General features: G+C 38.7%; 1 protein-coding gene across 1 annotated transcript in view; it reads right to left on the minus strand.

The window, feature by feature from the left end:
* Positions 1 to 26,884, minus strand: part of LOC126416557 (molybdenum cofactor biosynthesis protein 1-like) — a 200,301-nt gene that overhangs the window by 38,226 nt on the left and 135,191 nt on the right. Inside the window, exons 4-5 of the mRNA XM_050084302.1 lie at positions 26,033 to 26,118; positions 3,853 to 3,910 (exon numbers count right to left, since the gene is read on the minus strand). Of these exons, the coding sequence (XP_049940259.1) occupies positions 26,092 to 26,118 (27 nt within the window). The 3' untranslated portion in view covers positions 3,853 to 3,910; positions 26,033 to 26,091. The remainder of the gene's footprint in view (positions 1 to 3,852; positions 3,911 to 26,032; positions 26,119 to 26,884) is intronic.

Genomic DNA, 26,884 nt, shown 5'->3' on the forward strand with positions numbered 1-26,884 from the left:
TGTCACACGTGGACTCACTATCCCCAGTGGAAAGCAGGAGTTGTGTAAATATGGCAATAGCACTACCAGAGCCACAGTATCCTATCCGTCTCATTCATAAATAGATCTCCCGTGCCATCTCCTCATCTCACACCTGTAACCCTGCTAACCAGACAATGGTCAGCACTCATCTAATCACCCAGGCCTTGAAAAGCTCAACCACATCCTTCACTGGGGCTTTGACTATCTCAGATGGGGTATACTGTACTCAAGATACTACCCACTTCCTGCGAAGTAGTGTTCCATTGCCCGCACAATCTAGAGAACATCCTTGTCTGCCCCTAATCCTGTGAGTGACCCAGGTGCAAGACCTGTCCCACAAATCCACCCACCACCTCCTACAGCAGTCCAGTCGCAGGCATCTCCCACCATATAAAAGGCACGATCATGTGCAAAAGCAACCTGTTAAAAATCAGCTATGCTGCAATTACCATACAATTTTCCATGTAGGGATGACAAGTAACCAACTGTTCACTCGCAGTAATGTCTAGCACCAAACTGTGGCAAACCACAGACTTGACATTGCAGTTGCCAAGAGGCTGTACACCACTTCAACAACTGCTTCACTAGACATACCATTTGGATATTCCCTTCCAGTGCAAGTTTCTCTGAACTACGCAGGTGGAAATTGTCTCTCCAGCACATCTAGTGCCATCCACCTGACCTAAACCTCTGCTAATTTGTTTCCCACTGTATCACTTTACCTTTTCCCTTCTCTCTTCTGTACCCACCAATCTTTTCCCATTCAGACCATGTACTGTCTTCTCCAATCACTCTGCCCCCCCCCCCCCTCCCCCACCCCCTGCAGCTACTGCGGGTGTGTACATTTGGGTGTTTGTGTGGTTTCCAAACTAAACCATGTGCATTTTAGATATGTTAGATCCATATACTTTACCTGAAACTAATTCTCTGAGGTACTGAGACTACTGCTTCCTGGCTCTATTTTCAGCTAACACAGAAGTATTGTCTACAAACAAAAGTGTATGGGACAGGATATTTACCAGTGAATCATTCACACGGGACACCAAAAAGACTGTTGTGTGGCATGTAGACAACCCCCGAGATGGTGCACCAAGGCAGTGTGACTGCAGGAGCATACAGCAAAAACTCTACACAAAAGATGGTCCAGCACTTCTCAGAGCTTACAGTCAAAAATTATCAGGCAAGGTGTCCATATTATGCAAATTAACGTAGGATTAACAAGTGACAAATGCAGTTACCAAAGCAAATTAGATGATGAGCATGCCATCAGTATTATAGCTCTATAGGAAATGCATTTAGGTGATAATTCAGCAGCTACATGCAAGATTACGCAATATAAAGCAATATCAATACTCCTCTCAATTGTTAGGTGCTACCACAATAAATGAAAAAAAGAAACAGCTCTTGGATTATGCTGGCTTAAGCTGTCAGAAAATTAGTGATGTAGAAGTAATTAGGATAAAACTCAAAGGCCTGGTTATTACATCAGTCCACAAATCACCTAACGGAAAGTGTCTGACACTAGTCTTACACACAGCAACTAGACAGCACGTATATGTTTAAGATTTTAATTCCAAAACACAACCCGGAGATACATAAATAGAGACCAAAGTAGAGAACCATTGTTCAAATGGATCAATACACAAGAAATTATCTAAGTTTGATGCCAAGGAATTTAAAATGTTTTGGGCAGGCAAATGGAAACTGATACAAAACTTGACCCATCCATCTTTTCCACTGATGAGAACAAATTACCACTGAATCACTCAATAGTAGTACTGAAACATTTTTCAAGGAGTGTACATTGGCTCACAAAAGTTATCATTGGTGCTGAAATATCAGTTACAAAATACATTGATAAACCCACATGGAAATTTGAAAAAGCTAACTTGATACAATACACCCAGGAAGTGGAGAGCAACCCGCACTGGACACCTCAAAAGGCAGAACATTGGGAATTATTGTAGATGTAGCTAAATGGAGTATCTGAAGGGAAGTAACAAAATAATGTGTACTAGGATGGGACAAACCTGCCCAAGTCCTCTACAAAGGATACGAAGGGTCTAAATAATGTTTTGATAACATTTTGCATTTAAAAATATTTGTGTGTATAAATTGTTCATGTTGATGTAAATTTGACAATTTAAGAAATGGTCATGCTTAGGAACAATGTAAGAAATAGGTGTTATGTAAAAGCCAGTGTGCTTTTGTTTGAAATGAAAATAGCTGTGGGGAGTGGAAAAGGTGCGAAAGGCGAATTGGCGTGCTACCTTGAGCAAGTGTGGGAAGTAAGTCACACAGTCTGTAGGCAGCAGTGATTGAGGTAACTCCTTTGTGGAGCAGAAGCTTTGCCTGCAAATTTTCATAAAAATGCCTTGGTTGAAGACTGCAAACAGCTTACAGCATAGCTGCGAGTTGTTGAGCTACTGTATGTAAAACTGAATGAAGCCAAGAAGAGAAATTGAGCCCATACAGCAAGAAACTTGCAGGCCATAGTGTGGGTAGTGTAGCCGTCATAACTGTTCGCCACACCCAAGCCTACAGCCACCAGATAAGATTTTTTTCTATTTTTACCTTTGTACAGCATGAACCATTAATTTAAACTGTGATTTAATAATCATTCTTGAACTTTACGGAAACTGGCTCACCCTGTCATCTCATCCTAATCATACATCTGTATAGGGTTCCTTCCTGGTGTTTGATTGATCCGAGTGTCCTGTTTTACAGACTTATGAAGTGCCAAGTTAATATAAAGAGGAACCATTTAAATTGCTTTAGTGTAAATAATAAAAATGTTTTCTTAACTATTGCAAAGTGTTATAGTTTGCTTACATAAAATTCAATCAGAGTGAAGCCAAGTTACTAGAACCTGTTAGATGGCTATACAGAATTAGTTCAAAGAATAATAGCTTTTGAAAGTAAATTCCACCAAGAAAGAGGTTTTCTTTAAGTGAAATGTTCAGTTAAAATGTGTGTGCTTTAGTGTCTAAGTTTTTAAGTTTCTTGATTATGGAAAGTGCTTTTCTAAAGGTTGTTCCCCCCATCCCCGGCTAATTTTTTTTACCTTCCTTGAAGTTATCTACTGGGCTTTTTCTTTTTTAAAAACATAATGTATAAAGATGTAGCCCAAAATTGTTTAAGTGGGGTAATTTATTTGAAGAGCCAAACTAAACAGTAGCAAGAAAGTAGGCAAAATTCACATTTCTGCTTCTCCAATACTTCACTATTTCATTGCCAGGATAGGTTGGTGACCATTAAGTACATGTTTTAAACCACTAAATGAACTTGGAAATGAGTTGTCCTAGCTTCAGTATATTATCATTCATACTGTGTTTCTATCTAGCCACTGGGTAAGATCTTTGGAAAAGAAGTGAATAGTCCAATTTACTTATCCATTAGACGCAACACACGGTAAATCCTGTAAGAAGGATAACTCTATTGATTATCTTTTCCTATAAACAGGACTATCCTTCCATAGTGTATTTTATTTGGAAACTAAACTAAATTTTAGTAAGAGGGTTATACGTGGCAACATAGAGACAGGGTTTCTGTTATTTACATAAAAGCATACTAATATCATAATGGTAGTGTTATAAGGTCCTATTAATGTGTGGTCATGACATTTGTTAAATGTCTCACCACATTCCTATTGAAACTATTTACTCTTCTTGTAAATAATACCTATGACAATTTTATACAAATGTCCACTAAGACTTTGCTCGTCAACTTCCATTTAGGTAACAGCGATCTTTTAGATGTATTTAAATCAGTACTGTTAAGAAATACTGACTAGCTTTATTTTCAGGAATCTCAAGTTTAAGTTATACATACTGTTATCCTCCAATAAGAATCATTGGCCGATTCTTCATCTTTGACAGGTTCAGCATGCCTGCAATGCAAAACATTATCTTTTGTATTAACAGATGAAATCCAATTTTTTAAATTTAATAAATGCTTATACAAACATAAAGTTTCTTCAAGAAATGTATTTCTGACAACTTCCTGTCACAGATAATTTTCACTGAATGTTGCAACCCAGTTATATTGCTGATGAGAAGCAAATGTTGATCTTTTCCCTCTCTTCCTTCACCATCTCCTGTTTTGTTCACCTTGACATATTTCTACCAAAAAGACTACCCCAATGGATCCACTGCTTATATTTAACACACAGCAAATGTTTCCTTAACACAGGATGTGCATTGACGAGCTTGAATTAATCAGAAAAATATAAACAGATACTAACCATTCCACAGCTCTTACAAAATACTTGCATTAAGTAATCATCAAAGCTACTTTTTGTACAGCAAGAGGACTAACAGTCAAAATGGTGCTACATGCTACAGGCAGTGCAATACCATTTATTTTACTCATTGCTACAGCAATAAATGTACTTATAAAAATATTCAGACTTAGACTATAATCAAATACAAAGAGAGAAAATATTCTAACTAAAGAGATATAGCAGCCATAGGCAGAAACAAATAAAAAAACTGATACTAATCTTAGCTTTGAGGACCAAAAGTTTCTTCATCTGGAAAATGTAAAAAGAGAAATGAGACTGTTCAAGAAATAAGGATGAAAATTTAGGATCTTGAGTCAAGGAAGATGAATGGTTAAATGAATGAAAAAACTAGACTGGACATGATGAAATTCAGTTGCAAAAGAGCAGCAGATGATGTAATTTTAAATGCTGAGAAATAAGATCTCTTCAAGAGGAGCCACCAAAAGCTCAAATAAGTGAAGAACAAGCTGAAAATACCGGTAAATGGGCTAAAATGGCGGTAAATAGATAAATGAAACAGAAAGATAGTGCTGAAGAACAGGCAACCACACAACAACAACAACAATAATAATAACAGCACATTGTAGCAATATATAATAGCAGTTCCACAACATCTGGAGGAAGATTTTCCACTAACAGAACAATAAATTCATGAAGTCATCAAATCATTCCAAAACTTCAAAGCAACAAATGAAGACTCCACTACAGCAAAATTATTGAAATAGTCAGAACACACAAATGATCTACAACTGCTGTTTGAGAACATTTGGAAAGCTGAAGAGATTATTGAAAGCATTAATCCACAGCTATGAAAAAAAGGGGACACACAAAATGTCAACAATTGCAGAGATGCCTGACTTCTGCCAGTGGTATACAAAATATTATCAAAAATTCTCTGGACAGAGTTGTAGAAACTTTATATAAATAACTGGGAGAATCTCAAGGAGCTCTAGAAAGGGAAGACCCTGCACAGAACAGATGTTTATTAGAAAATTGATAATTCTCCACAGACTGTTAATCACCAAACCAATAATAGTATCATGTATTGGTTTCAAGAAAACATTTGATTTGGTAGGCAGAGAAATTATGGGTAAAATCATCAAAGAATTTTGTGTTAAAGCAAACATAATCCTCAAAACACTAGCAAATAGGAAGACTGAAGCTAAATTTATGGGAGAAGTATCTCAACCATTTGAAATAAAAACTGGTGTTAGACAAGGGGACAGTTTATCACCTTTACTGTAACACTACATTCTAAAAAAAATAGAAAGTTATTGGAATTTGGAGAAAAAAAAATCACAAAATTGAACCAATAATTTTAGGACGAAAAACAAATGGAATTAACGTAAACTACCTGGCTTCTACAGATGATTCTGATATACTTTCAAAAAATCTGACAGACAGTTATTAAAAGAAATCTTTTGGAAGAAATAGCAAAGAGAGCTGGTCCCAAAATTTCAGCCGAAAAAACAACATTGATGACAATTTCAAACAATGCATCAACATTCTTAGAAAAACAAAAATGTAAAATAGCATTAGTAAGTAAATTTAAATATATTGGACAAACTGTACAACAAAATGGACTAGAAGAATTAACAGTAGATGCAAGAGTCAGCAAACTGGAGAGAGCAAATCGTTTGACAAAGGATATTTACAACAAGAAATGTACAACTAAAAAAACAAATTTAAACACTATCCCACAGTGGTATGACCAGGATGTTTACATGGATGAGGATGCCTAATGATGAACTATAAGCTGGACAGAACAGAGGTTCCTCAAAGGAGCATTATTAGAAAATAATGGTTGCAATACAAGCTACAGATGGCTGGAAAATGAGAAGTAATGAGGAGATCTACAAAAATTTTGAGAAAATATCAGAAGTAATGGCTAAAAGAAGATTAATCTTTTTTTAGAGACCTCTACTGAATGAGTTGTTCTGGAAGAAGGAATCAATGATAGAATGGATTACAGAAATAAGAAAGAAACAACATCAAACAATCAGAAATAATAGAAAGAAACCTTTTTACAGACAAAATACTGAATTTAAAAGGATCATCACCTCTCCAAGATCAAAATTAATTTCACCCCTCTCAATAAGACTGTGAAAACCGGAAATAAATTTCATAAATATGATATTGCGAAGCTCAAAATCAATCAAAACGTATTGGAACAATGCCACCAGTAACTGACAGTTGAATCCCATAAATGGGCAGACATTGCCTCCATGATCCAACAAGCAGCTAATACTACAATCCTGACAGCTAAAAAGAGGAATCATACATGGTGGAATGAGGTTTGTGGTGAGGTGGTGGCCCAAACAGCAAGTGCATGGAAATAGTGGAACTCTACCAGGAGACTTGATGCTTTTGATGTATTCCATGAAGTTCAAAAATATGCAGCCAGAACTCTATGAAGGGCTAAGAAACTGCATGAGAAACAGCAGTTAGAACAGATCGATCAGCGTTTCCAGAAAAAGAATGTCAGAGACTTCTATCAGACGTTCAAATCGAATTTGAAAGGATACCAAGTCCCTAGTTTTCGTTTTAGAGACGAAAATGGAAAGCTCAGTGTTGTGTACATAGTTCCGCGTATTCAGCGCGTACACAAATTTCCCACTAGAGTGTGCCCCACTAAGCACAACAGCGCAGGCACAACACTCGTCCATCTCCGCACTACGAGATGGCGCTGCCATAGAGACAGACCAAATTCTGCTTCCGCCGATCCGCGTATTAATATGTAACGCAGCCAATGAGATTGCTGCTAACATAGAACACTTTCTCCTCGCGCATCACACTCGCGCAGTGATACATGAACGTGCGAGGTATTATAACGAGTGTAAAGACCTTCGATCAGTCAGTCTGCATTTGTTTGCACCACTCTGCATTAGTCTGTACCAGTCTGCATTAGTCTGTACCAGTCTGCACGAGTTCTACAATTGTCTGTGCCAGTCCATAGTCAAGATCCAGTCTGCGCCTAATAAGATTACCATATTCCTGTACATAGCCATGAAGATAAATGTATAGACACTTTTGTCAAGTATCCGAGATATGTGTGAGAATAAGATTAATGTATCAATACCAAAGGAACTTCAGATTGTCAATTGTAAATAACATCCAGAACCAAGTTAAGTAATTTTTATATTTGTTATTATTTTAATAAATGTGTGGGAAAATTAATCAAGTTCTGTTTAAAGTTGGTCACCGTCAATCTGCTACTCTAAGCGTGCAAGTGGCATTTCTATCGTCTGACCTAATGGCAGAAGATAAACATGCCATGATAAGACCACGAGACATATTGCTGACACTCGCTTACTTCATTAGAGCAACAAGTCAAATAATCTAATGGTGTGTGTACTGAAGGTCTTACAGTATGCACACCACACTCGGAATGACCAACAAAGAGAACTGCAAGATAATGTCTCGTTACTTTGAAAACCTACTTAATTGTGATGAACCGAAAGAAAGATTCCCTGTATGTGCCCCAATCCACAAACTACCCCTCATCTCCATCTAGTAAAGAGGAGACCAAAGAGATCATCAACAACTTTAAGAATAATAAGGCAGCTGGAGAGGATTCAATAGTAGTGGAACTACTGAAGCTGGCAAATAATGAAACTCTAGATATACTAGTCCAACTTTTAGAGGAGATCTGGAGAGCTGGGATGATACCAACTGAATGGCAATCAGCTTTAATCCATCGTATACACAAAAAAGGTGATAAATAGAATGTCAATAACTATAAGGGTACCTCATTAGTATCTGTTCCATATAAGATTCTCTCCAAAGTGATACAGAATAGAATAGAAGATCATTGTAACCAACTGATTGGGGACTATCAAGCTGGTTTCCCAAAGGGCGATTCTTGCGCAGAACAGATCTTTAACCTGAAGAACATCATCAGGTACAAAAAAAATTGGAAAAATAACTATGTCATGTTTGTTGATTTTTAGAAAGTATATGACTCCATCGACTGACAGGCATTAATGAATATTTTGGAAAAGTTTGGGGTGGATAATACATCAAGAAAGCTGATCAAACAAACTCTTACTAACACAGTGTCAAAAATTAAATTTATTGGTGAGGTATCTGAACCCTTTACAATCAGAACAGACATAAGACGAGGAGATGGACTATCCCTCTCCTTTTCAATTGTGTCTTGGAAAAGGTCATTCAAGAGTGGAGAAAGTTATTAGCCCAAGGAGAAACAAATGAAGAGTGGTTCAGACTGGGTCCTAAGAACAAAGGGGTGTGCATTGACTGCTTAGATTTTGCGGCTGACCTGGCCATTTTTGCTAACAACATAGAGTCAGCAGTCAACAAGATAAATAGGCTGTCAGAAATTGCTGAAAAAAGTTAGACTCCAGATCTCTATTCAAAAGACAAAATATATGACGAAGATCTGTGATGGACCTGAATGGATGATAACCAACCTGGAAAAAATCGGATGAGTTAAGAATTTCAGGTATCTCGGTGAAGACATCCACCAGGAGAATGGATTAAAAGAAGAAGCAATTGTCGGGATGAGGAAGTTAGACCAAGCATACCGACTGACAAAGAATACTTATAACAAAAAGTCTATGAGTATATGGGCCAAGTTCCAACATTATAATACAGTTGTAAAACCTGAGGGCTTATAAGAATCCAAAACTTTTACGACGAATAGACAAGGTCAAGCTGAGCGGCTGGAAAAGCGTGAGTGTAGGATATTAAGGAAAATCCTAAGGTAATAGATGGGTCGATGGACAATGGCGAATGAGAGCAAATGAGGACTCGTGCAGCAAGACAGAACCTATCACAGCATCCATTACGAAGAAATGATTGTTGTTTTATGGTCATCTCATGAAAATGGACGGTGATCGACTAACAAAAAGAATATGGAGTTTCATCCTATCTAAGAAAACGAGGCTGAGATGGTTCAAAGAATGTGAAAAAGATCTTAAGCAGATTGGTATCTCAGAGAGAAATTCCTGAAAGGAACAAATTTAGAAGATTGGTGACCAACTGCCAAGGTTTTAACATGGCATCAACATCCGAAAGACAGTGAGGACCATTATCTGAAGAGCATAAAAAGGCACTTCTTGGAGGGGCTCAGAAGATACTGGCAGGAAGTCACAGCTGGAGCAAGAACAAGACCTGGACACTAGAGTGAAGTCGGTTGTTACCACGCAGTCCGTAGAGACTCACCTCGATAAAATAAATAAATAAATAAAAATAAAAGGCTTTCAATGCAGAAGAAATAGGGGATTGAGAACAACACGAATAGAATAAAGGGGGAAAAACATGAGGAGGAGATGGACGAGTACTGGAAAAACAGGAGACGACAAGGGAAGAAGAAGAAGTGAAGTTATTACATGACGAGAGATGGTGATTGGATTTGATTTGATTCAGTTTTCATTACATACACCGAAAAAATGAGATGATTCTCGAGGATGTGGAACATGTCAGAATGTATAACACAAAACATAAATAATATAATGAATACTACCCTGATCATTTGTCACGAGATTGTCAAAATAGGTGAATACAATACAATAAACTGGAAAAGCTAATATTTACAGAATTAATACGCTGTCAGAATGAAACATTGTTATGCACTATTAATAAATTTATCATACACAAAATACCTAATATTGACTGTTGCAACCAAGTGCTGTCAAAACTTAAATCTAACATATTTTTACTTAAGCTGGCCTAACAGTCTCTGTTAGGATATTCATCTATACAGTAGAAGGCATTGCCTATCAAAAAGTCATTCAAACTCTGTTTAAACTGTGCTTTATCTGAAACCAAGTTTTTAATGGTTGCTGGTAATTTATTGAAAATGTGTGTTCCTGAATATTGGACCCCCTTTTGGACCAACATAAGTGATTTTAGGTCTTTATGTAGATTTTTCTTATTCCTAGTATTGATAATATGTATTGAGCTATTTGTTCGAAATATAGATATATAACTTGCAACAAATTTCATTAAGGAGTAAGTATACTGAGAAGCAATGGTTGGAATTCAAAGTTCCTCGAATAGGTTCTACACGATGTTCTTCAAAAACTGGTCCCAGATACTCCATTGCACCATTCACCGAACCTGATAACCCCGAGCCGTCAGTAACAAAAATTAAGTCTTGCTTAAGAGATTTACAACACTACATGCACTTGTTACCAAAGTCTCATTTACTTTTAGAGCTATCTGTTCCACTTCCTTTTTGGCCCCACTTCTCTCTGTCTTCACTATATCCCATACAGTTCTTATTTTGTTGCCCGATACAATTATCTTTTTCTCTTAATAAAGCTACTTCGATTTCTGGATTACTTGATTCAATATTTTGCAGTATTCTTTGTAATGCATTACAATTCTAATACCAGAAATGTTCCTAGATAGTAGATACAGTCTCCTTTTTGCCCCACATGATATCTTTATTCCTTGTGTAATCCATGGTTTATCTTTTGACTTCTGTGTGATCTGAGTTACCTTTAGGGGAAAACAATTTTCAAAAGAGGAGGTAACTTTATTAATAAATGCTTTGTATTTTCCATTTGAGTCAGGTAAATATCTCTCCAGTTCATGTCTTTGAGCAATTTCCTGGATTCCTCAATTTCTGGCTTATTCATTATCCTCCTGTACTCAGATTTAATATTTTTTTATCCTGACAAGTTTCAACATTTAACACAAGATGCTGCATGTCGTGATCAGATAGTCCATTTACTATTGGTTTTGTGATATGATGTTTTTCCCCTAGATTTGTTCATAAAGATATTATCAATAGCAGTCTCAGAGCATTTACATATCCTAGCTGCAAAGTTCACAATAGGAACTAAATTGAATGATAGTGTTAAAAACACCAGCAACCACTATTTCCCCTTCTTTTGTTTTTTACACAAGCTATTCCTTTCGCTTTGTGAAATGAAGCACTGCCTAGTTCCAAAACACAGGACTACTATGACAAGGTGAAATGTTCTCAGAGTGCTACATGTATGATAGTAAATGTAATCAGCACTATAGTTGTTTGCTGAGTAGTTATGCTGTGTGTGTTTCATTCAATCAGATGAAATGGAATAAAATCATCAATTTATTTATTTGGGCTCTTTATTGCCAAGATACATTCAATGTTGGTTGAGGTTTATCTTTTGAATTCACTCCAGTGTAGGTTGTCAAAATTTTATCAGTTGTCAAAGTACTTGTAACACAGTTTCCAAATTTACTGCCATCCAGGAAAGTATCGCACTCAAATTATTCTCAGAGACTCAGAGCTGGCTGAAACTGAGAGTAGAAAGATCTGACATATTTAGTGATTAATGGAATATATATCAGAAAGGCAGGTTAGACACTGTAGGAGAGGGAGTGTCCATTGTCTCTATTGAGGTCAAAGCTGATTGTGACAGTGAAGTTATCTGGTTGCGTATAACAAGTCTATGTGAAATCACGTTAATTAATGGATAATCAGCCACCCAGTTCTGCTATGACAGTTTTGGAGCCATTCACAGAAAGTCTACATACAGTAGCATGTAAATACCTAGATCATGCAATACTGGTTGGAGGTGAATTTAGCCTACTGAGTATAGATGGTAGCCTATGGCTTCATTGCAGAGGGTGCAGTCAATCTTGTGAAGCACCTTTGAATGTGGTTTTCGAAAATTGTCTTGAGCACCTAGTTTGGCACACCACATGCAATGGAAATATCTTAGACCTTGTAGTTACAAACAGGCCAGATATCATCAATGACTTCAGCATAGAGATGGGGATTAATAATCATGATAACATCATAACAACTAAGGTTTCAAAAATTAATAAATCAGTCAAGAAGGCTAGGAAAATGTTCATGCCAGAAAGAGCAGATAAGCAGATGTTAGCATCTTACTTAGACAGAACTGACATCACTTAGTTCCATTAAGATGGATGTAGAGAGATTATGGTCAAAGCTTAAACAGATCGTGAATTGCACTCTCAACAAGTCTGTACCTAGTAAACAAATTAAGGATGCAAAAGAGCCACTGCGGTTTAACAATGAAATTTGGAAATTACTGAGGAAGGAAAAGCTACTGCACTCTTGGTTCAAAAGAGAATGCCAAATGGCAACAAGGAAAGGTTACTACCACTGCCATACCTCAGCAAAAGATCTGGCTGAGAAGCAGGGGAAATTATTGTCCTATGTAAAATCACTAAGTGAGTCAAAGGTTTCCATCAAGTCACTTGACCAGTCTGGTGTGGCAGTAGGAGATAAATGTTTTAAATTTTGCATTTAAGAAATCATTCATGCAAGAGAGTCATATAAACATACCGTCATTTGACAATAGCACAAAGACACCTAACAACAATCACCACAAGAGGCCAGCGCTAGCACAAGTTGTTCACATGATATTCGTTGGACTGTTGCCTGTAAACGCGTGCCATGTCAGTGCTCTTGGAAGAGAGCTGTGGCAGTGACATGGCTCTGTTGTTGTTCCTGTGCAGTGATCTGCAAAGACGCGACGGTACGGGACGGTGGGGTTGGGTCGAGATCCAAGCAGTGATTAAATACTTCATAAAGAAAGGTATGAAAGCGAAGGACATTCATGCCGATTTCCAGAATACACCAGGGGACTCTGCTCCTTTGTCTTCAACTGTTGCCAAGTGGATAAATGAATTTAAATTTGGTCAGGAGAGCTTAGATGATGAACATCCATGAATAGGTCAGCCAAGATGTGTCACTACTCTAGAAATCATTGCAAAAGTGCGCATAATGATCAAGGAGGATCACCAATTTAGAGTGCATGAAATTGCTCACGCTTGCCAGATGTCATCTGAAAGGTATTCACAAGATGGGTGCTGCGACTCTTGACGCTGTGTCAAAAACGCATTAGAATGGACATATCACAACAATGTTTGGCCTGTTTTAGGAGAAACAAACAAGATCTTTTGTGCTGGTTTGTGACCACAAGGAAACTTTGGTTTACTACTATACCCCAGAGACAAAGCAACAATCAAGGCAGTGGAAACATGCTGAATCTCCGCCGCCAAACTCCTTCAGCGGGGAAGGACATGGCGACAGTGTTCTGGCATGCGCCACCAAATTCCTTCAGCGGGGAAGAGCATGGCATCAGTGTTCTGGGATGAGAAGGGGATTCTGTTTGTACATTATCTCCCCACTGGGCAAACAATTACTGGAGAATACTATGCTAACCTTCTGGACAAATTGCAACAAATGATATGCGAAAAAGGCCAGGTTTAATAAGGAAGAAAGTCATCTAGCATCAAGCAAATGCACGCTCACATGCATGTACCACTGCCATGGTAAAATTACACAAACTAAGGTATGAATTGTTGCCACACGTGCCTCTTCCCTAAACTGAAAATTTTTCTTTGTGGATGAAGATTCACTTAAATGAAGAATTGATAGCCTGAGTTGACAACTATTTTATAGGCCTGGAGGAAAATCATTGTCGAGATGGGATCAAGGTATTGGAACACTGTTGGACCAAGTGAATTAATCTACAAGCAGGGTACACTGAAAAACAAAAAAGTTTCAGTGACATAAGTACTTTTTTTCTATTCTGTTTCAAGAACTTTTCAAACCACCCTCATAAGCATCCCTGATGCCTGAAATAATTAAAAACAAATAAGTCGCCAGTTGCAGATGGAATCTCAATTTGGTTTTACAAAGAGTGCTATATGGCACTGGACCCTTACTTAGCTTGTATTTATTGTGAATCTCTCACCCAGAAGAAAGACCTAAGCAACTGGGGAAAAAAATACAGAGGCGTCTCCTATATATACGAAGGGCGAAAGAACAGACCCGCGAAATTACAGACCAATACCCGTAACATCAGTTTGCTGCAGAATTCTTGAACATATTCTGGGTTTGAATCTAATCAGTTTCATAGAGACCAATAAGTTTATGTCCACAAATCAGTACAAAGCATCGCTCATGGGCAACTCAGCATGCCCTTTTGTCATACAACGTCTGTTCAAAAAATTCCAGAACTTTGTCCACAAAATTTTCTATGCTTATCTTTTAATTACTATGGATTGTCTCCTTCGAAATACTCTCCTCCTCAATTGATACACTGCTCCCAATATCATTTCCACTTCCAGGAGCAGTCTTGACACACCTCTTGCTGGGTCGCATAAAGTGCCGTCTGCGAATTTTCTTTTATCTCATCTACCATTGCAAAACTTCATCCTTTTCAACTTTGGAAATAAAAAGAAGTCTGCAGGGGTCATACTATTCTCGCAAGGAACATCTCATTCTCATTTGTGAGATCCAAAAAGTTTTTTTGGTCTTGACTCATGAGCCGTGGAATGAACTTGGCGGCAACACAATGCATTCCAAGATGCTGTGTCATTTCATAACATGATCCAATTGAAATGTTACATTCTTCTACAATCTCTCAGACAGTGAATCTGCGACTGCCACACACAATTTCTTTGACGTTCCTGTCACAAGTGTCATCAGGGGACATCTAAGAGAGTCCTGAACAAGGAACATTTTTGACTTTTGTAAAGCCATTTTAAAACGTGTGAATAATACATAACACTAAGTATGGCTTAAGCACTCATCGCTATAGGCTCCCTGCATCATTTGGTGTGTCTGTGTAAAGGTTTTCTTGAGCTTCACACAAAATTTAATGCAGATGCCTTACTCCTCTAACTTTGTCATCACAAAATTCACAAACCCAGATTCCATATTTCTTGATTTCCGAGAAGCATTTGACATAGTGCCTCACTGCAGACTTTTAACAAAGGTACAAGCACATGGAATAGGTTCCCAGACATGTGAGTGGCTCAAGGACTTCTGAAGTAATAGAACCCACTACATTATCCTGACGGTGAGTGTCCATCAGTGACTAGGGTATCATTAGGATCATTCCAGGGATGTGTGATAGGAGCGCTATTACTCATATTTTCTATGTGCATAACTGATCTGATGGACAAAGTGGACAGTAATCTGTGGTTGTTTGCTGATGATGTTGTGGTGTATGGAAGGTGTCATCGTTGAGTGATTTAGGAGGATAAAAGATGACTTGGGCAAAGTTCCCAGTTGGTGTGATAAATGACAGCCAACCCTAAATGTAGAAAAATATAAGTTACTGCAGATGAGTTGGAAAAACTAATCCATAATGCCAGAATCCAGCATTAGTAGTGTCATGAAAGAAGTCACATTGTTTCAATATCTGGACATAACGTTGCAATGTGATATGAAATGGAACAAACTTGTGAGGGTCATGGTAGGGAGGGCGAATAATCATCTTTCATTTGTTGGGTGGATTTTACTACAGTGTGGCTCAGCTGTGATGGACATCACATATAGGATGCTAGTGTCTGGGATCCGCAAGGGGTCGAATTAAAGCAGACATTGAGGTAATTCAGAGGCAGGATACTAGATTTGTTAACAGTAGGTTGAAACAACAACATACAAGTATTATGGAGATGTTTCTGGAACTAAAATGGGAATCCCTGGAGGGATTTTGAGGAACACTGTGCTGACTGCAGAACAATTCTGTTTGCACCAACATACATTATGTGTAAGGACCACGAAGATAAGAGACGACAAATTAGGACTCATAGAGAGGCATATAGACATTCACTTTTTCCTCACTCGATTGGCAGATGGAATGGGAAAGGAACTGACTACAGTTGAAATAAAATTACTTGATAGTTGGCACTTCAAACGCCAATAAGAGTAGTCAGCATCACACTTGAACTGTCTGCTGTTGCCAAACTCCACCAGAATTGGCCAGTCACTTCCAATTCCTGGTTCAGCATTCTTTCTTGATGTATTTGTATCCCGAATTATGAGCCCGACACTTTTATTATGTATTTCATGACACGCGATAGCTACACCAAAAACAACACACATTAACAATGCTAATGAAAGACACTCATTTCATTCATAGCACTAACCAAACACTACCGAATAACTCAGCACAAGGTGTAATTCAGTATCATACATATAGTTATCATATTCACAGAGATCATCTTACATTAGATAAGCTTTTCACTACACTGTGTGAAACTGAAATTTTTAAGGTTGCAATTCATAGTTGCAACTGGGTCACTACATTCACATATATAAATACTTCATGCAGTGCTGTGGCATAGCGCAATGGTTGGCAGATTAATCTAATGTGTAACATGTCGTAGGTTTGAATCTCATCAATGTAGCAAAATTTTTATTTCTAAATCCAACCAAAAGAGTGTGATTATTATTTTCATTCAATTAATTGGTTTAAATGTATTTTTTTATTTTTAATACTTTGCTGCATCATTTTTCATCATTGTTTTGACTGTTCTATTTGGTCTTATTTTTCTTCCTGTCATTATTTCTTCATTTGGAATCTGCCTCAGTCATCTATAATCCACGAACAAGTGCCCACATGGACTGTTCACTGTTTTCTAACATGGCAGCATGTGCAGCTAGAATAAGGATAGTTACAGGTAACAAATGACATGGAGAAATTTCAATTTGCTTTCAGCCCTCAAATTGAGTTTTTGTTGTCTTGAGTTTACCCTTAAGCGTTAGCTTTAATCGCCATGAACAAAGCGATCATGATATTAGTACTGCTGCAGACTGTTGACCACAATTTTCTCGGCTGGGTTAGGACACAAGTTTACAGTCAGGGATACAAAACGGGTCGTCTGCCCCAGTTCAGTCACTGGTCACATTAAATCAATAGTCGACAGAGTATCCAACATTTCTGACATACCTTGCACCAGCCACTAGAAAAATTGCTCTGTGTTAAACGTTTAACATAATTTGTGAAGTGAGCCGCTTGTTTGTTCTCACCTGTAACCAAACGGTTGCTGGTAGCCAATGTGGCAACATTGTTGCAGCAAGTGATTGATGTCAACTATCAAGTAATTTTATTCAGACTATTGTAGTGAGACAGTGTACCTTCTGCCATGCACCATATGGTGGCTAGTGGAGTATGTATGTAGATGTGGAATCAGTCTTTCCTTCTCATCCCATCTGGAAAGTTCTCCCTGATCTGCAGTTCTGGGTAACTTTCTCAAAATCTACCCTTTTTCCTAGACCTATCCTTCACCCCTCTTCCTTCCACTTCAACCCTTCTGCCTGAAGAATGAGCTACTGGCTCTGAAAGCTTGCCTAATTATAATCTTCTTTTATGTGTGTGTTCTGCCGCCACTTAGCGAGTCGATTGTTTATCTATCCAATTCAATTATCATGTAATCAAAAGCTGCATTTAACACACCAAGTCTCTTTTACCAATCACTTTTAATATGTCCTACAGAATGTACTGTCTATCCTGTCCTTTTTTGAGATTACTGTTTTGTTGTACTTTTCTACAGGCATCATCTTACTTATTAGGAGTCAGTTCCTTCATGTTGTTGTTGTTGTGGTCTTCAGTCCTGAGACTGGTTTGATGCAGCTCTCCATGCTACTCTATCCTGTGTAAGCTTCTTCATCTCCCAGTACCTACTGCAACCTACATCCTTCTGAATCTGCTTAGTGTATTCATCTCTTGGTCTCCCTCTACGATTTTTACCCTCCACGCTGCCCTCCAATGCTAAATTTGTGATCCCTTGATGCCTCAAAACATGTCCTACCAACCGATCTCTTCATCTAGTCAAGTTGTAGAGCTGCATGTACTCGGGAAAAATTACGGCTGTAGTTTCCCCTTGCTTTCAGCCGTTCGCAGTACCAGCACAGCAAGGCCGTTTTGGTTAATGTTACAAGGCCAGATCAGTCAATCATCCAGACTGTTGCCCCTGCAACTACTGAAAAGGCTGCTGCCCCTCTTCAGGAACCACATGTTTGTCTGGCCTCTCAACAGATACCCCTCCGTTGTGGTTGCACCTACGGTATGGCCATCTGTATCGCTGAGGCACGCAAGCCTCCCCACCAATGGCAAGGTCCATGGTTCATGGGGGGAGTTCCTTCATAGTCAACAGTTAAGGAATGGGTGGCTGAATTCATATGTAGCATATGTCTCTGTAAGATGACTCATGAACAACTTCCTAGAATTACAATCAAATATGAAAATGCTGAGAAAGAACACAGTGTGATATTGCAAGATCAGTAATTAAAAAGATGTGCAAAACAGTTGATGCCGTGGCCGTACCAGAAAGTGAGTGGCATGTCTGTTGAAGCCTGACTACAACCTAATGTGAAAAACAATTTGGGACAATCTGACACACAACTGATTCTATGCACCAATCTGTTCCCTTGGATGAGAGATGACCGAAATGAAACAGCAGTTGCACAAAAATAGCCAAGGTGACTTCATCGGAGAGAAAGAGTGGTCATTGTTTTCTAGGATGCAAAAGGGATTTGTATTTTAGATTAGCTTGCAAGACTGAAACAATACCTCACAAATACTATGCAAGTATTCTGACTCAACTGGATGAAAAAATATGGAGCCAAGACCCAGGGGGAAAAAAAAAGTTTATCGTCAGTGAAATGCATATGGTCACAAAGGCACTTTCACAATAGGAAAACTGGGAGTTTCAAGTGTGAAGTCTTCAAATATCTATTCCATTCTCCAATTTTTTCACATTCTGACTTTAGCTTCTTCTTCTTTTCTTTTTGTATGAATGATTCGCTTAAGACTACATGCGTCACAGCTCAAAACCGTTTTGTGAGTCAACAACTGGATATGTTTTCACTGCTCTGTCTCTTGTAACTCCGTTGGACATGGAGGTAGCAAATGAGGATGTAGGATGTCCATGACATACTGCTGTGCTGTCAGAGTGACCTGAAGTCATATCCGATGCTGCCCCACACGCCCTCTCCCTATGTCGTTGTCATACTCACTGACAACTGTCATCGCGGGTCTTGCAGAATGTGACTCACTGCTGATCACATGACAGGTGCTGGTGTGAAAGTGTTACTATGTGCTCGGTGTACATTACAGCAATTCTCCCATGGGCTCGTCAGACACGGTAAACTGGAAGCTTCCTGACAAGCACACCGCCCTTACGTTCCCAAGCAGTCCAACATGGGGCCACTACCACATCTGAATGTCTCACAAATCTGCATATTGCATAATTCAATCAGCCTGGCAAATGGAGACACACAACTAGGCCCCTTCGAATTTTGTTACGTGCTGATAATGCTGACTCACAGAAGTACAGGGCATCTGTGTCCTTCACAGGGATCACTCAACATCTTACACTCTTCACATCTCTTATAGGTCCTACCATTCTTGGTAACAATCCGAGACACAAACAAAGCTAATGCAATCCGGTGGCCTTTGTATCCATTTCAGAGAGTTGCGACTCTCATAATTTACCACTGGTATGCACACTCGAGAAACTATGTTGCTTCAGGGAGCTTCCCTTTTTTTTCTTCAAGCAGTTTAGTTCTTTGAACCCATTTTTCTTGTAGCTCAGAATAATTATTTTATTGTGTAGCAAACTTACAGACTAGCATTCTGGTCTGAGCTGTCGGAGTTGGCGGTCATGTGTGTGTGAGGTGTGCTTGCTTGTGTGAATGAATGGTGTGTATTTCTATTTCTTTTTCTGATGAATGTTGTGACCAAAAGCTTATGTGTAAGTGTCTTAACTGTGCCTGTCTGCATTTTAACGTGTCATCTTTATGGTAATTAGCACTCTATCTTTTCCTACACTGCTGATATTCCAACCTGGAGTTTCCATTGTTTGAACTTACGGTCTACTGTTTTATGTTGCAGTGCACTTCTACAAGTGTAATACACAAATGTTGCCTTAGGAAAGAGTCACAATAACATCCATGTCTACCGTTTGCTATTTTTTACGAAATAGCATGTCACACTCGAAATTTAACTTAGCCAATGAAATAAGTTTGAAGATTTATTGTGTGTAAAAGACACAAGGGCCCACTGTGTGGGAAATGTGGGAAGTTCTGTGCAGAGACGGAGTTACCCACAGACGTGGTAAGTCTGGGGAGCTATACGGGTGTTAAAACATCGCCACCTGCTGGGATGAGGGGCCACTTACTCTGTGGTGGCGCTGTGCCAGCAACGAGCTCGACCCATTGATTAGCACCACAGATGACAATGAGCAACCAGCTGCTTCTCTGTGCAGAGATATAAAATTTATCGATTTTGGACATCGGGTGACAATCTGTCACATGGAGAACAATGTTTACTCTGGCAATTTTAACACTAATCTACTGTTCTGCAACATATTAATGTGAAATGTTGTCTATGATGTTGAAGAGTGTAAGTTAAACTGATATCTGAGAATTTGTTGTTTTTGTGGCATTATCTGGAAAATGACCTCTCTTGCAGCTCCAAGCATAAATGTCAAGTGAAGAAGAATAATTAGCACAGCACACTGGAACTGAGTAGGGATCCGGTTTACTGCGCGGCCACTAAATTAGCATATCATGAGTACACCAGAAGAGACGCTGTACACACTTGCATATACTACATACACAAGTACAAGCATCGATCAAGCTACTGTGAAACTGCACTTTGTGTGACTCATCACTACATCAGAATACTGTAAATGTGGTGATTCCAATTTCTTAAGGTCTCTTCCTGTTTGTTTTCATCAGTAGGATCTTATTTTTCAAGTATGTGGGAATCCAATGAGCTGCCTGTTTGGATACATTCTTTCTGTATGTCCCACAAGTTGGATTCCTTGGAGACACATTGTAACAAGAGCTTTTAGGAATTTGCCTGGAGATTTCTCACTGGGTTCAGTGTGATGTATCCCATCCTTTATTCTTGGACCTAAGATTTTTACTACAATTTTACATTCTTCTAATTCAGTTTGCTGTTTTCATGTCTTGTGTTGGACAAAGAGTCTCTCCCATGCATAAAGAAATACTAATTTGATCACTGTTGTACAATGTTAGATTTTAGAGTTCCAGGAAAAATACTTTTAGTTAACTGAGAGACAGTTTGTACTTTCTGAAGTCTGGATTCTATGGCCTTCTTTTCATTATGATGTTCAGTGGTCTTTTTCACCAAATTATTTAAACTATTTAAGACCGAATACTATGTCATTGCCTATATAAGTTCACCCAGTGCCATTTTGGTATCAGTCAATAATTTTTTCTCCAGGTGAAATTAGTAGTCCAATTTTCCTAGCTTGCTCCCTTAATATTTCAAATTGCTTTAGCACATCAGTGATGTTTTTGTCAATTAGTATTATGTCATCGGTATAGGTTACACAATATAATTCTATCTTTAAGTTTACGTTCTAGTCAGTGTAATAGTGCACCTGCTCTTCTCCATTATCTTACAAATTTTCTTAGGGGCATAGTTGAATAGCAATGTGATATGCCATCCCATTTTCATATTCTTATGTCTGTCTTAAATTACACTGCTTGAAAAAAAGTGAGACACTCAGAAGGTGGGGAGAAAACAAATTGAAACGTAGCTAATTTAGAGGGTATGTGATGTTATTTCAGTGATAACAAAACAGAGTCAAATCTACACAGAACTTATCAGTTTGAGCCCACTTATCAATACAGCAATGCACCCTGTCTGGCCTGGACAGTGCGTGAGGATGTCGTAAAGCTGCTGCATACCCTCCTGAGAAAGGTGATCCACAACTGTTGTAACTGGACATTGCAATCATGGATACAGGCAGTGGGATGGAGTTGACGTCCATGTTAGTCCCATAATGTTCTATCGGGGACAGATATGGGGATTTTGCTGGCCACAGGAGTATATCAACATCACACAGACAATTTAAAGAGACACATACTACATGTGGACAAGCAGTGGCCTGTTGAAAAATAGCACCACAATACTATTACACACTGTTGTACCATTAGAGTTCCCTCGGCCATTACAAGCCATGACCTGAAGTCATACCCAATCGCTCCCCACACCATGGGACTCCTTTGTGACCCCCCCCCCCCCCAAAAAAAGTGGAAGAATGGGACCTCTCCCCATCTCCCCGGGTCACTGTCAAACTTCTCCACGATAGTCATTTGGAGCAGTGCAGGACTGGGACTCATCAGTGAACATAATGTGACGCCATTCATTAGCAGTCCGTACTTCTTGATCATGGCACCACTTCACATGCAGTCATTTGCTTGGGTGTTAATGGCAGCCTATGCGCAGGACGGCAGTTCCATAGTCTGGCTGCTCCTAGCTGTATGACACAGCATGTTGCAAGGAGTCTATTACAGTGAACTCCTGTTTATCCGAAATGATCAGGACGGTGGCTGGTTCCGATAACAAAAATTCCAGATAAATCAAAGTCTCCCTGTTTTCACATGCGAACACTCCAAATTGCGTCAATATTGCAAAATACGATCGTAAAACGTGCGTAGGGTATGTAAAACGTTACTGATATGGTTGCAAATAACCCTGCACTTTTTTACTGAAAAAATTGTGTTGACATGTTAAAAAGGCACCAAACTATGATTAAAAACTCAAAGTTTTTAAATGCTGTATAACAAAGCTCGTTTATTTTGCATTCTTACAGAAAAAAATCTCCCTTATTTGGCAGCAGGAAAAAACAGGAGTTTTAATTTTATTACCTACTCTTTTGAATAAAAAATAAACTACTGAACAAAATTATGAAACAAATCTAGAGATTACTCAAAGGAACGAAAAGTCTGTCCAGAGGAACTTTCAAGAAAAGTAAAAAAAAAAAAAAAAACTTTTTAAGTTATGGACATAGAAGTTCTAGGATGCTTCATTAGAGTTTATTTTTTGGTAACGAAGTCACGAATGTCTTTTTTTCTTTTGTTTTTTTGCTTGAGAAACTATTGCTGCAACAATACATCTCCAACGTTGAAATCAAACTATTTCAGGATAAATCGTCTCCTCCTGTTGGCTGATGTACTTCAGGGCAGTTTGGATCACTTCATAACAGAATGTGTGAGGAATATTTTTCTCTGATTCATCATCAGAAACATAGTCTTCTAACGCTTTATGATCGGTCACAATTTGGACGATTTCATCCTCAGTCACATGAAAAAATGCCATTTTCTATCCACTCTTCAATGTCTTCGAAGTGTGTGTCTTTACAACCAGCTTCTCCCGTAAATTCACCAAAATTATGTCAGCTTGAGTTTCGGTGTTGCCTCCTCCTTCTCACCACTTAGGTTGCCTTACGATCTAAGAGTTTTTTCCAAGACCTAACAAGAGGAACTGGAGGAATTAGATTCCAAGCTTCAGCAATCAATGAATGACACTTAAAACATCGATTTTTTTAAGAGCTTCCACAAAATCATCTGCAGCATCAATCACATCTATTAAGTATTCCAGCATCTTGTGTCTGTAATGTTTTTCCATCGCCTCAAGAATACCTTGGTCCATCGGTTGACATAGAGATGTGACATTTTGTGGGAGAAATACAACTTTGATATCCCCATCTTGCAGATCACCTGGGTGAGAAGGAGCATTGTCCACAAGAAGTAGCGCTTTTCAAGGAAGTCCTTTTCCTTCCATGTAATTTACTACACCTGGAACAAACTCTGCCTGGAACCACTCTCTGAAGATGGCACTGTTCATACATGCCATAAGACTGATTCGTGTACCTCAGTGGCAAAGCTGGTTGGTTGGTGTCTAAATGCTATTGGTGTTTTGGATTTGCCAATTAAAGTAAGACACAGTTTATGATTGTCAGTGGCATTACTGCAAGCAAGGACAGTAAATCTTTCTTTGATTTTTTTGTATCCGGAAGCCATTTCTTCTTCTTTAGAGGCAAGGGTTTTCGTTGGCAGCATTTTGTAATTCAACCCAGTTTCATCATATTTGTAAAGTTGATTGCCAGTATAACCTCCTTTGTCAATGATTGTGTGCAGTTTCTTCTTAAAATCAGCATAGCAGCTTCATCCCCAGATAATGATTTGGCACTGATGGCAATTTCATGGATGCCATGCTGCTTCTTGAAACGATCCTGCCGGCCATTACTTCCGAGGAATTCTTGCTTCTTTCCTTCTATCAGCTCATTAGCTCATTTTGACAAATTAGAGGACCTGAAACTGACACACCTTTGGCTCTTATTTATTCGTGCCACAAAAATAATGCCTCTTCTAACTGAGGATGTGCACCTTTTCTCATTGTTTTTCAAGATTTCACTGCACTGCCCAATGCTTGGATGGAACAAAATTTTTCAATTCCTGATCGATTTGTCTTCCGATCAGTAATTGTACTCCTACTCTGCAGCAACTTTTGTGGGTGGCTCACCAGCATCAATTCTCTGCAAAGTGTGAAGCTCTTTTTCCAACAAGATCACATTCATTTTATGTTTCGTGCCCGTAGTCACATTCAGTGTTCTTTTTACAGACACTCGACTGAGTCCTTTATGGTTTTTGGCCCCTTTTATCTCTGGACACTTTAAGGCACATAGTGGGAGCACAAAACCTCAAATCAGAAACACACAGATGCACAACTTGACAACACTCGAGATGCACTAGACAAACTTTTGATTTTTGAAACCAGGCTGTGGCAGCCATCAAATGAAAGCATTCGATACATCTATGCCATTTCCTCTGTTCTACCCAAGCCCACGTGGCAACACAACAGGGTGTTGTACATTCACTGTTAAACACTCAGCTTTGATGTACCGACAACAAGTGGAAAGTGTTAGGCGGCGCACTCTAATTGTCGGTTTCGACAAGGCTACGTTGTGCTGCATAGAACAATACTGTATGTACTGTACTTCCAAGGAGTTCCAATAGATGGCAGTGGCATGAAACCATGCAATATGAATAAGAAACACACTAGAGCTTCAACCAACACATGCACGAATTGACGATACTTGGACTTTTGACAGGCACCAGTGCACTGATTAGCAGTGGATTGCCAAAAAACACCAGCAAATGCTTGGCTCCAGGTGCACGCAAATTGAAACTTGTCAAGTGTCAATCTAGCTAGCCAAAAGTGTAGCTGCACGAGAGTTTACTGTACTTGTTCTCAGATGGTAGTCACAGACGTGAACAGGTTACAATGTACTCAGTACACTACACAGTGATGCTCCCTTGTAGTGGTCTGATGTAGTCAACTGGAACATTGATGATGAGTATGCCCTTACTTTCCAACATCAAGCCACTGTCAGATCCAAATACTCCAAAAATACAGATGTTGCAAGGTTTAACCAGGCGACCAAATGGACATCCACAATGGGGTTTCTTTCAAACTCTCATCAGATAATGCTGTCTCACACCAATATGCAGCACCTTCATATCCTCCAGAGTGATGATTCAACATCTGACGCTATTCACATCCCTTATATACCACATGATGCTTGCTAAACAGCAATAAAAACAAAGAACACTAATGAATAATGAAGGAAAAGACGGACTGTTACTTACCATAAAGAAGATACCTTAGGCTGCAGATGGGAAGAATTAAAAGACACTTACATAAAGCTTTCAGCCACAGCCTTCATCAGTAAGTAGTAATCTGTCTTTTCCAACATTGTTGATATTCCTACTGGAGTTTCCATTGTTTCAAGGACACTGATGCTTTTCTGTGAGTGTTTCCTTTATGATGTTTTCTGCATTTTAGCTTTTTTTAAAAAAAGAAAAAAAAGAAAGAAAGAAAGAAAAAAAAAAGATTTGTTGCTGGAAAACTTCTGAAGTCCAATAAAGGAGTTACAACAGCCATATATGGTTATCTGGTGGACCTTGCAGAACCAAATTCTAGGGCTGAAATATACTGTTGACCAATGGGCATCAATCAGAATGAATACTAAATAAAAAATTAAATCCAAGTTTACACAAAAAACACAGGTTCTATCACTGTTGCTTTTCATTCTATTTTGCTCTTATGTTTGCTTTGACTTGTTAAGCAGAAATTTTCTTTCTATGTATAGAGTTACATTTGCTGTTATGTATCTTACCTCCATGTTGTTTCTTCTTTCTTCTCACTGCTGCCCCAATCATGGCAAGCAAGTCATCCTCACTGCATTTGCTTCGTATTGCATCTCTGAAACAACAGTTAAAACACCCGTTAAACAGTACCAGGCAATTACCACACAGTGAAATGTTGGTACACTAAAAAGGAAGAAAAACTTTGCAGAAATCTTCAACAGTAATCTTGTAGTCTGCAGTAGGCAACAGCAGGATAACAAACCCACTGGACAAGAATGGGAAAGTCATGATAGAAATTACTTTTATTTTTATAAATAAACAGGTATCTTACACAAATGCTCAAGAGTATACATAGGATCTTGGGCTGAAGAGGTGGAGCAGAAACTGACATTAGTTTTGTTGAAGAGGGAGTACTGGAACACAGCACAATTTCTTGCAAAATGAAGCCAAATTTATTGATAAACTCTTAATTAATTGCCAAGCTCACTAATGTGACCATTTTACAATAGGTTCTTACTGCTTGGAGTATATGTGACTTTTCAGGCTTGCCTGATAGATCTGTTGCAAAAACACTTTGGGTTCCCCACCAGATAACATTATGCAAGTCCCTCCCTCAATATTTCAGTGACACAACGTTTTGGCATCTTCAGGTGGTGGTGATTTCCACCATCACAACTGCAAGATGCAACTGGCAATTTCCACGTGACAGCTTTGAAATTTATCATGTGGATGACTATGACCATCATATTTAGAATTCAGAGGATTTCATAGAATACCTGAAGATGCTTAAACTAGAACTTTCAGATCTTTTAGTTAGCTCAAATGTTATACCATTACTTACAAAAGTGCCCCTGCAGCCCTCATTAGAGGTTATTAGCAGC

The sequence above is a fragment of the Schistocerca serialis genome, chromosome 8 (assembly GCF_023864345.2).
Source record: "Schistocerca serialis cubense isolate TAMUIC-IGC-003099 chromosome 8, iqSchSeri2.2, whole genome shotgun sequence".
NCBI lineage: Eukaryota > Metazoa > Arthropoda > Insecta > Orthoptera > Acrididae > Schistocerca > Schistocerca serialis.